Raw genomic sequence first — 10,584 nt, forward strand, 5'->3', positions numbered from 1 at the left:
AAAACATGTCTAAATAATTTCATTCTTTATAGGTTACACGCCAAGTGGCAAAATGCAAGTGTCCTAAACGATTCCAAGTTGAGCAAATTGGTGCCAACAAATACAGGGTAAGAGGATTCTTCTAGCACCAACACATGACCTTCACTGTTATATAATGTCCTATCCAATTTGTATTGTTTATAGTGAAACGTTTGCTCTCTGAGAAACTAATGTGAATCTTTTCATTGTTCTTCCCATGCCCAGTTCTACCTTGGAAATCAGGTACATATTTTTGTTGTCTGTTATGTGGTGCTGTGTCCTCATCAATCCCTCCTATCCTTTTTGTTGGCCATGTTTCTTTTCCAATTAACATGAACATTTTGCCAAGAGTCTTCCATAATGTAATCAGAATGGAACTCAGAAGTAGCTTCAGCAGACAGCAATAATGCTTTCAGACCTTTGCAGTCACTCGATCCTGAAAAGGCCAACTTTTGTTTAGTTGTTAATTAGTCTATGATAATAACATTAACTGTGTGCGTAGTTCCACTGGCATAAGTAGTTGGGATATGGGATATAGGCTGGCTGGTGTGGGAAAGCAGCTGGTGCCTATGAGTGGTGCAGCGGAGGACCATTGACTTAGTAGTAGCCTGCTAGGAAGGACTGTGGAATGAAATAACCCCCCTTTGGGTCATGCCAAGAATGAAATGGCCACAGAGTCATAAACGCACCTTTGTAAATGTAACCTGCGCTGGTTGTGCAGGTTAACCTAGTGGCAGTAACATTCTTATTTAGATAGGTAGGAAATAAGATCGACCTTATGATCATTACTAAAGAGCATTTAAAGCAGTCAAGTGTTATAATGCTTTGAAGTAAAATGTTGATTCAATTATTTCCTCTTATTCCTTGATGCTTTTGCATTTCAAATAAGAAAGAATAGGTTTTCTAGCCCAACACTATTCCACACAAATCTTCTTATCTCTCTATGTGCATTAATTGAACCCTTGGCCAGTTTGGGATTTATAATTATTTTAATTTGTGCTTGTCTGTTGCTTCTCTTTTATTTCCTGGAAATGAATTCTCTAAATAATGGCTGACATGTCTTTGTGTAACAGCATTCAAAGCTGGCTAAACGCCTTTCCATTGTTAGGGTTTTACCCTGCTTGTTTTTATTTATTCAGTTCTAATGTGCAAAGAAATGCATGTTGCAATACTACATAACTCATATTAAATTCATGGGCCATATGGATGTAAAACGATGATGGGTGTTGCTGAGGAGAATTACTATATAGGGGGAAACATATATACACTGTACATATATATTTTGTGTGTCTTCTGCACCAGTTTGTATTAATTTATGACTCAAAATCTACTGAAACAATTCTTTTGACAGTTTGGTCTGGTTCACTGCTTACATGACGATGAGATTATAACAAGCAGGGACAGTCAAAATCTAACACCCCACCTACACGTTGCGGTTTTGGAAAGCTGTATTCTGGTAAATGGCCATTCTTCTCGTGACTATTCTTCAGATCATTCAAATCATCACCCTTACTGTACTCAATCACACAGTTCACCAGTGGCATTCAATCATTCTGGGAATCACAGTTTGATGAATTCAAGTGACAATAGGCACCTAACTGCAGGCTCATCAGTGTGTGGTCTGATTGTTACACCGTGGTTGACTAGAGAGAGAGACTATTAAATGCCATCCCCCATGTTGTCCCTCAGTGTCCCATTGAAGCATTGGTTCCTGCATCAATGTCAATGCATCCTCTATGACTATGGTGGTTTGTACTGTACTGATAGAAAGTGCAGCTGTCACGTTGTTGGTTTTGCAGGAGATTTGGTCTGTTTTGTCCGTTTCTTTTATTTGATATGACGTGATAATGTTTGATGGAAAGCATGAGGCCGTGATTGTTGTGTTGTCAAATCTGCTAACCCCATGGCCATATCCAACTGGGTGACCTCACCTCATGACGCTTGGCTGTTTGTTCACCCTCCATGTCAAGCTTGTTTGAAAGCTTTGCAAGATACATGCAAATATCCCATAGTATTCAGGAATACAAATGTGTCCCTAATAAAGGTAAGGATAAACCACAACACTATAGTGCACCCTAGTGGTGGGAGATCCTCCCTTCTGCCTAATGGTCTTTATATGATAAAGCCTGTTACAGGAATTCCCAGGTGAAAATGAGACAAAATAATGAGAAAACATTCCAATATTAGAGATTAATACAAATATTGCAACCCTTTGTAACAAATTATTCACTTACTAATGATTTACTTCAAACTTAATCATAAGGGATACATAACATTGTCATAACATTGATATTAACAACAGATGCCCTAGCCAGTCATGTCTAGATGCCAGTTGTTATATCATGATTATGACAGATGTATGTAGGCTACGATAAGCCTGTTGACAGGGGGTATGAAGTAAAGTGTTACCCATTTCACCTCAATTACAAATCAATGACAATTTCACAAGTCACAAAACCAATCCTACCTTGTTGACAATGATGAATGCACTAATACAATCCGAAAAGGTAGAACCAGTTGGATTGACCCTTTCATTTGTGTCTTTGAGAATGAAACCTTGATGTTATTGCTTTGTGTCTTAATCAATGGGCTCGGCTGACCAACAAAAAATAGAAACCAGACAGAAAACATAAGACAGATGATGTCACCTCTCATCTGGTGATTAAGTGAAATCCATTTTAGTGAAATCATATTTCATATTTAGAACTAGTCGTTGTACTCTACAGTCAGAACATGCAATGTAATCAGGCACAAATTCCTAGAAGGAGAATCTTCCTCCTAACACATTATAGCATCTGCTGGTTTCTGGTGTTGCACAGCTTCAAGTCTTGTCCAGTGTTGTTAATGCAGAGTAGTGCTCAGTGACTCCCGGCCTCACCTTCCTCTCTGTCCTCCCTCCTCCCTCTGCAGTTCGGAGACTCCCAGCAGCTGCGTCTGGTACGGATCCTACGGAGTACTGTGATGGTGCGCGTAGGTGGAGGCTGGATGGCTCTGGATGAGTTCCTGGTAAAGAACGATCCGTGTCGAGGTAAGATACCAGGCAGAACACTGGAGGGGAACATTTTATAAAATGCAATTCATTGTAATGAAGGCAGATTACTGGATTCGGTGTTAATCGTCTACTTTTAGATAACAGTGCTATTGGTGATTTACTATTTATTTCCATGGATTTTGATGTGATGTTATGAATGCTTGTTGTCCTCTGCCTGTCAGGTTTCTCTATTTCTATGTTGTCCTCTGCCTGTCAGGTTTCTCTATTTCTATGTTGTCCTCTGCCTGTCAGGTTTCTCTAGTTCTATGTTGTCCTCTGCCTGTCAGGTTTCTCTATTTCTATGTATTTCTATGTTCCTGCTAAAAATTCCTTCCTACTGCTCCTACTCCTTCCTTTCCAGTTCATCACCACGGGAGTAAAATGTTACGCTCGGAATCAAACTCTTCAATTACTCAGTCTCCTATAGGTTGGCAACAAATCTCACACTTTCTCACCTTGCTCCATGAACCCCCCAGTGGTATGTTTCTGCATCACTGTGTGTTCGGGTCTTCGGGTGTTAGTGTGGGTGTGTGTACATTATGGGTGTGTTGTAGTGCTCCTCGTGAATGGCGTTCCCATAAAGTGACTCCACTCACACTCGCCTGTCTATCCAGCAGTCTGTGGGTCTTCATGCATGCTGTAGTTATCTCTGATTCACATCATCTGCTTCTGAAGTGCTTCTTACTTACTGACCTCCAGGCCAACAGCGGCTCTCTCTCTTTCTTTCGCTCTCTGGTTCTCTCTCTTCCTCTCTCTGATTCTCTTTCTCTTTCTCTCTGGTTCTCTCGGCCCTCCTCTCTCTCTCTCTTTCGCTCTCTTCCTCTCTCTCTTCCTCTCTCTGATTCTCTTTCTCTTTCTCTCTGGTTCTCTCGGCCCTCCTCTCTCTCTCTCTCTCTCTCTCTCTCTCTCTCTCTCTCTCTCTCTCTCTCTCTCTCTCTCAGCATGTAGCACCCAGTGGCTCTGTGCACCTTTTCTTTTGCAATTCCGTTTTCAAGTTTGTGTTGACAATCACTGTAACAGTAATTGACTGTTTCCACCTAAGGGCTAGGGGGGGGGGGGTACTCATTTATTTATGGCTGATGTTCTAAGCCACTGGAATCCATCATACTTTTTTTGTGATGACCAGAGATTCTTCTACCCTGGTAGAGATGAGTTGGGGGAAAAAGTCAGCTATTATACCTTTCTTTGGTTTTGTTTCAAGAGGTTGGGGTGACAGGGGCTGTCTTTATAGATTTGTATGTACAGAGTCAATCCGTTAGATTAAGTTCATATGATTCTCTATTGGTTGAAGGAATCACTATACTTACTTTAATGGGCCATATGCTTTCAGTGAGTTCGCTGGTGTGGCTAAGTGATGTGAAACTGCATGTCCTTCATTTACAATCTGTTATTTGCACAATAGTCCAAACACAAATAGTGTAGAGAACAACCTGTATTCATTTCAATTGGTCTGCTTTTTCCAAAAGCAGGTACTCATCATCCATTGACTCACTCCACTGAAATGAATTAGGTTCACCTAGTCAATCAGTCATACACCAACGAACATGCATATGCCTCATGTCTTACTGTATGCTGTCATATTTTACCCCCCAGCCAAAGGAAGGACAAACATGGAGCTGCGAGAAAAGTTCATTCTCCCAGAAGGCACCACTCAGGTGATGGCCAGCTTCCGGTATAGAGGTCGTAGGTCGCGGCCGTCGTCACGAGCTGCCTCTCCCAACCGGTCAAACTCTAACCATAGCTGTCCAGCCCAGCATAATAACCCAGCCTTGACCAGCACACCCAAGGTAAGAGACGTCCACGTTCTGGATGCCTCATCTTTTGACTACATACTTCTTCTTCCACAGCAAATACATTTAATAACTTGACTGACAACAGAGCAAAATTGCATAATGACTTGTGGTTGATGACCTTAGGAAGCTAGTTGTATTTGAAACATTTCTAGAGAAATAGTGTGTGTCGGTTTGTCTGCCATTCCCAACATGCTTCCAACCATATCCACAGTATGTTTAAAATAAATCATTTTCTTTGTTTCATGTTTTTTTTTGTAGTTTGAAAATTCCTTTGTTTTGTCATATCATAACTATTATTTTAGTCTACCTCTGCTCTTTTTTGTTGATTTCTCCATCTGAATCCCTGTGTTTGTGTGTTTGATTTGCCATTATTCCCTCAGACTCCCCAACACATAACCCGCAATTATGATAAGCCCTGGCTGACAAACAGCAAACCCTCCAGTCCTCTAAAATCATCAGACTCCTTTGAGAGCCAAGGTTCATCCTCCGAGGTATAGTGAATCAACAGGATCTGAAACGCTCCAGAGCTCTGAACCTAACAACTACTACCTCTTACTAAACACTTTTATAAAAAAGCGTTCCAATAGAGTTCTTCGGCTGCGCCCTTTTTGGTTCCAGGTAGAACCCTTTTGGGTTCTGTGTAGAATCATCTGTGGAAAGGATTCTACATGGAACCCAAAACATTTCTACCTGGAACAAAAAAGGATTCTTCAAAGGGTTCTCCTATGGAGACAGCCAAATAACCTTTTTAGGTTCTAGAGCGGACCTTTAAATAGCCCTACCCCTTCCCCTTGGCCCTAACTGCACAATATTTAAAGAGCTAAAGGATCTCTGCATAGGTAGAAATAGTGGAGTGGTGGAACTTCCACCATATTTGCTTAAACCTTACAGATATACTAGCATTGAAGTGTTAGGGACAAGGGAGGGTGTAGAGAGCACATAAGCTGTTTATTCCTTTTTCTATTAGATTCCGATTTCAGTTGGGTTTTTAGTTAGGATGCTTTAAAGTACTGACTGGTGATTGTGGTGGAACATGAGTCATTCTCTCTGTTGACTGTAAAAAAACAAAAAACAGTTTATTTCCTTCTCTAACTAACTCAAACTAAGAACTGAACTGCTGTTCTGTGTTGCATGTTCAACTGTTTACCTGTTAATCCGCTGTAACGGTTTAGGTTGTTACGGAAACATCAAACATTACATGTAACTTTTCATTCAACAAAATAACTCCTTACATTGGAAGTTTCTGGGATTTCATCTGATTTCATCAGAATACCACGTTGCATAACATGCTAGTTAGAGGGTAATTACCAATGTTAATAAGAGTCAATGTACTATAGTAGATAATCAATTTAACAACATAACATACAGTATTGTCTTGTTCTATGATTTCCCATTGTATAGCTTTTAGTTTCTAAATCCCAACAAATGCTCTGTCTTTTCTAGAGCATCCCGACACAGGGAAGCAAACTGCGGCTCCCTGGATACTTGTCAGGAAAAGGGTTCCAGTCGGGAGAGGAGCAGGGAACCCTGATCAATGCTGCTGTGATGAAAGCGCGGGGGCAGGCAATAGGCTTTGGTGAGGAGAGAATTATTTTGAAAAAGCAGTGACTGCTTTCTAACTGCTAAACGTCTTTGCTTTTTGGCACTGCTGTCAGAGTTGCCAGTTGCTGTAACCAGACAATAAGCGAACCGGAATCTTTTGTTCCCCAGAATCGAGAAGACCCGGCAGCCGACCTGGAAGTAAAGCAGGTAGCCGAGGCAGCAGCCGGAGAGGAAGCGATGCTTCAGACTTCGACATCTCCGATATCGCATCGGTGTGCTCCGAAACGTCAGAGATGGTGGGTGACACCAGTCGGGCCACACCCCGCTCATCGTCACGTCAACACGGAGGCAAACCCTCCAAAATCCCCACTCCTCAAAGGAGGTTGACCCCCAGCAAACTGGCCAAGACCTCCAAGAGATAGTCATTGGCCTTGAGACAACTATGGGAGCCCCGTTGGCCCAAAGTGGCCCTCCTGGTTCCACAAGACATATGGAGACTGGAGACACTAGAACTGACACAAGAGACTGGTGTATGTGTTAATTATTTAAAGTGTTGCGAAGATGTTAAATATTCTGTTGAGAGAAAAAATGGTTTAATATTAAGTGTGAATGGAATGTCAATGGCCTTGTGTATTTGTGTATTTGTCTTAATGTATTTTATTTTATGTGAATAATGTCAAATTATTATGATCATTTTATTTTATTGACGCTAAACCTGAAGAGGTACAAAAAACTGAAAGAAAAAAATAACATGGAAAAGACTACATTGTATGGTCGTTCTAACACTTTTACACACTAATGAATGGTAACGCACAGCATTGTGCTCTGAGAGAGATACTGAATGTACTGTAATTTCTGTATGCTGACATGCGTGTGACAAACGGTGTATCGCGCTACTCTGTGGGACACCAATGATCTATTATCTATTTAAAGTGCAATGATGTACTGCCAAAATATGCATTTAAAGGGCAATACAATATACATGTAGCCTACCACATAGTAAACACTGCAAATAATGATGTTCTGACAGAGAAGACTGTTGAAGGCAAGTTCACGCAGAAACCCCTCAATATCCAGGCTTTAAAATACTTCAACTTTCCTTAGCACCTGCAGGTAATACTGTTTTGTTTGGTCCACTTACAGCGATGTGTGCCATTTTACCTTGAAGAGGGGCCTCCCGGCGCCCTGAGTAGACATTCTTTAGTGCATCATCATGTCAGTGTATGGTTCATTTAGCTGGAGTGGAAAGGATTACTGTAACCTTTTTGTAATAAATTTGCTTGCAGAAAGCTACCATGGGATACTGAGATGGCTCACACAGATGTCTGTTTCTTTAAATATGTTATAAATGATTATTACAGTATCATGTATTATTTCTGTAGAATGACCCGATAGGATGCAGCGGAGAGACAAAGAGACAAAAGGAATCTCGCATCGTATGGAAATGGTCAACTTTACCTGATATACAGTTCATTCAGAAAGTATTCAGACCCCTTCCCTTTTTCTACATTTTGTTATGTTACAGCCTTATTCAAAAATTGATTAAGTTAAAAAAAACACACAATACCTCATAATGACAAAGAGAAAAAAAATGTTTGTGAATATCTGAGTTTCTGATAGAAATCTGAAATACTTTATTTACATTGGTATTCAGAACCTTTGCTATGAGACTCGAAATTGAGCTCAGGTGCATGCTGTTTCCATTGATCACCCCTGAGATGTTTCTACAACTTGATTGGAGTCCACCTGTGGTTAATTCAATTGATTGGACATGATTTGGAAAGGCACACATCTGTCTATATAAGGTCTCACAGTTGACAGTGCATGTCGGAGCAAAAACCAAGCCATGAGGTCGAAAGAATTGACCGTAGAGCGCTGAGACAGGATTGTGTTGAGGCACAGATTTGGGGAAGGGTACTGTCACGGCTGTCGTCTGGAGATAGAGAGGAGGACCAAGATGCGGCGTGGTAAGTGTTCGTCATTTTAATGGAAAAAACTGAACACTACAAAACAACAAAGTGACAACCATGACGCTAATCAAAACACTGTGCTAACAAGCAACATAACATAGACAATCACCCACAACCCACAATGACAAAACAGGCTACCTAAATATGGTAACCAATCAGAAACAATGACTAACACCTGCCTCTGATTGAGAACCATATCAGGCCAAACACAGAAACAGACAAACTAGACATACAACATAGAATGCCCACTCAGATCACACTCTGACCAAACAAAACATATTAGCATACAAAGCAAACTATGGTCAGGGCGTGACCGGTACCAAAACATTTATCCAGCATTGACGGTCCCCAAGAACACAGTTGCCTCCATCATTCTAAAATGGAAGAAGTTTGGAACCACCAAAACAAACTATCAAAATAACAAATGAAACGTGAAGCAATACAATATAATGCTGACAGGCAACTACACATAGACAAGATCCCACACCAGAAAGTGGGAAAAAAGCCTGCCTAAATATGATCCCCAATCAGAGACAACGATAAACAGCTGTCTCTGATTGGGAACCATATCAGAACAACATAGAATTACAAAAACCCCTAGACCTACAAAAACCCTAGACATACAAAGTCCGTATTGCCCAACGACAGCCCCGAAACCTGAAGGATCTGGAGAAGGTCTATATGGAGGAGTGGGCCAAAATCCCGGCTGCAGTGTGTGCAAACCTGGTCAAGAATTACAGGAAACGTATGACCTCTGTAATTGCAAATAAAGGTTTCTGTACTAAATATTAAGTTCTGCTTTTCTGATGTATCATATACTTATGTCATGCAATAAAATGCTAATTAATTACTTAAAAATCATACAATGTGATTTTCTGGATTTTTTTGTTTTAGATTCCGTCTCTCACAGTTGAAGAGTACCTATGATAAAAATTACAGACCTCTACATGCTTTGTAAGTAGGAAAACCTGCAAAAACACTTCAGGACGAGTGTGGGGAAGAGGCACAGGACGTACTGGACTGTGGAGGCGCACTGGAGGTCTGTTGTGTGGTGACACGCACCTCAGGGCGAGTGCAGAGAAGAGGCACAGGACGTACTGGACTGTGGAGGGTATTTTATATAGACTACATTATATTGGCTGTGATAATGGGCTGTGATAATGGTGCTAATCCCATAAATGTCAAATTAGAGACAACTTTAGCTTGGCTCAATAACTGACCTATACAGGCCACCCATATCATCTGTGGGTCAACAGAAATGGAAACAAAGGAGCAAATAAATGGGTTGTTTCATGTGATGTAAATCTACAGACTGTGACTTTAATGCCAAGGTGTGTACCACAAAAAAAAGTGATACAACTAAATATAATTCTGATCAGTGAAGGTCCATAAGCAGGGTGTATTGTACCAATCCAACGCTAATTTATGTTAGGTCCCAATGGCCCAATACACCCCACATATATGCGGTTTGGATTAATGGTATTCCCAGCATCACCATTCTCTGCGTGAGGAATGTTTGCAGAGCTCTCCTCGCGCTTGGCCTCGACATACTACACGTTTCTACCAGTGGGAATCAGGACAAAAGCTGACTGTCCTGGGAAGGTGGTCATCTGACCATAAACAGTTTCATTTCACATTTTATTTGACAAAATAATTATATAAAAGCGGCCTACAATAATGAAAATAATATGTGAACTGTGACAAGTTAATATGCAAACAAGAATTAGCCTATTCATTGCTAAATAATTATTAGGCTGGCTTCAGAGGACATGATATGTGTAAGAAAGGATAGGCTGCATGCTCCTCGCCAATTAAATTCAGTCTATTATATCCCATACCAATAATAATGTGTAAATAAAGTATAATCAAGGGTTTGCTTGAGCACCTGGCATGTATAAAAAGGAAAGGTGGATTAAAGGTTGTCCTGAGCAATCCCCTTGCGTTGAAGTGTGTTTCAGAAGACGCGACGGGCCTATGGGAGATTTCAGATCCCCTGGGGACCGAAGGTAGAGTGGAGCACAAGGGTCAGGTCTTCCTGAGACCCACCACTGTTGGACTGAATGATCCTCCTGTTTAAGGCAAGGTTTGGCCTAGGGATGCCACTTTAAAATTGGTTACATCCTCACTGCGGGAACTGTAAAGGAACAGTCTGCAGTCCACATCGGGGGCCTCTTTTTCAAGAATATGTGAGTGATTTTTACAATACTGTCTACATTCATCTACAGGTATA

At 41.0% G+C, this 10,584-nt stretch overlaps 1 protein-coding gene across 13 annotated transcripts in view; it reads left to right on the plus strand.

Moving 5' to 3' along the window:
• Nucleotides 1–7,691, plus strand: part of LOC115144392 (dystonin-like) — a 129,202-nt gene extending 121,511 nt beyond the window's left edge. For 5 of the 13 annotated variants that reach the window (XM_065002625.1, XM_065002635.1, XM_065002627.1 and 2 more), the window contains 9 exons: nucleotides 33–107; nucleotides 244–261; nucleotides 1,370–1,474; nucleotides 2,929–3,046; nucleotides 3,411–3,527; nucleotides 4,643–4,836; nucleotides 5,223–5,333; nucleotides 6,286–6,418; nucleotides 6,553–7,691. In XM_065002625.1, the coding sequence (XP_064858697.1) occupies nucleotides 33–107; nucleotides 244–261; nucleotides 1,370–1,474; nucleotides 2,929–3,046; nucleotides 3,411–3,527; nucleotides 4,643–4,836; nucleotides 5,223–5,333; nucleotides 6,286–6,418; nucleotides 6,553–6,806 (1,125 nt within the window). In that variant the 3' untranslated portion in view covers nucleotides 6,807–7,691. The remainder of the gene's footprint in view (nucleotides 1–32; nucleotides 108–243; nucleotides 262–1,369; nucleotides 1,475–2,928; nucleotides 3,047–3,410; nucleotides 3,528–4,642; nucleotides 4,837–5,222; nucleotides 5,334–6,285; nucleotides 6,419–6,552) is intronic. The other 8 variants (XM_065002634.1, XM_065002636.1, XM_065002626.1 and 5 more) reach the window with 7 other exon arrangements.
• The last annotated feature ends 2,893 nt before the right edge of the window (nucleotides 7,692–10,584 follow it).

The sequence above is a fragment of the Oncorhynchus nerka genome, linkage group LG16, assembly GCF_034236695.1.
Source record: "Oncorhynchus nerka isolate Pitt River linkage group LG16, Oner_Uvic_2.0, whole genome shotgun sequence".
Classification (NCBI taxonomy): Eukaryota; Metazoa; Chordata; class Actinopteri; order Salmoniformes; family Salmonidae; genus Oncorhynchus; species Oncorhynchus nerka.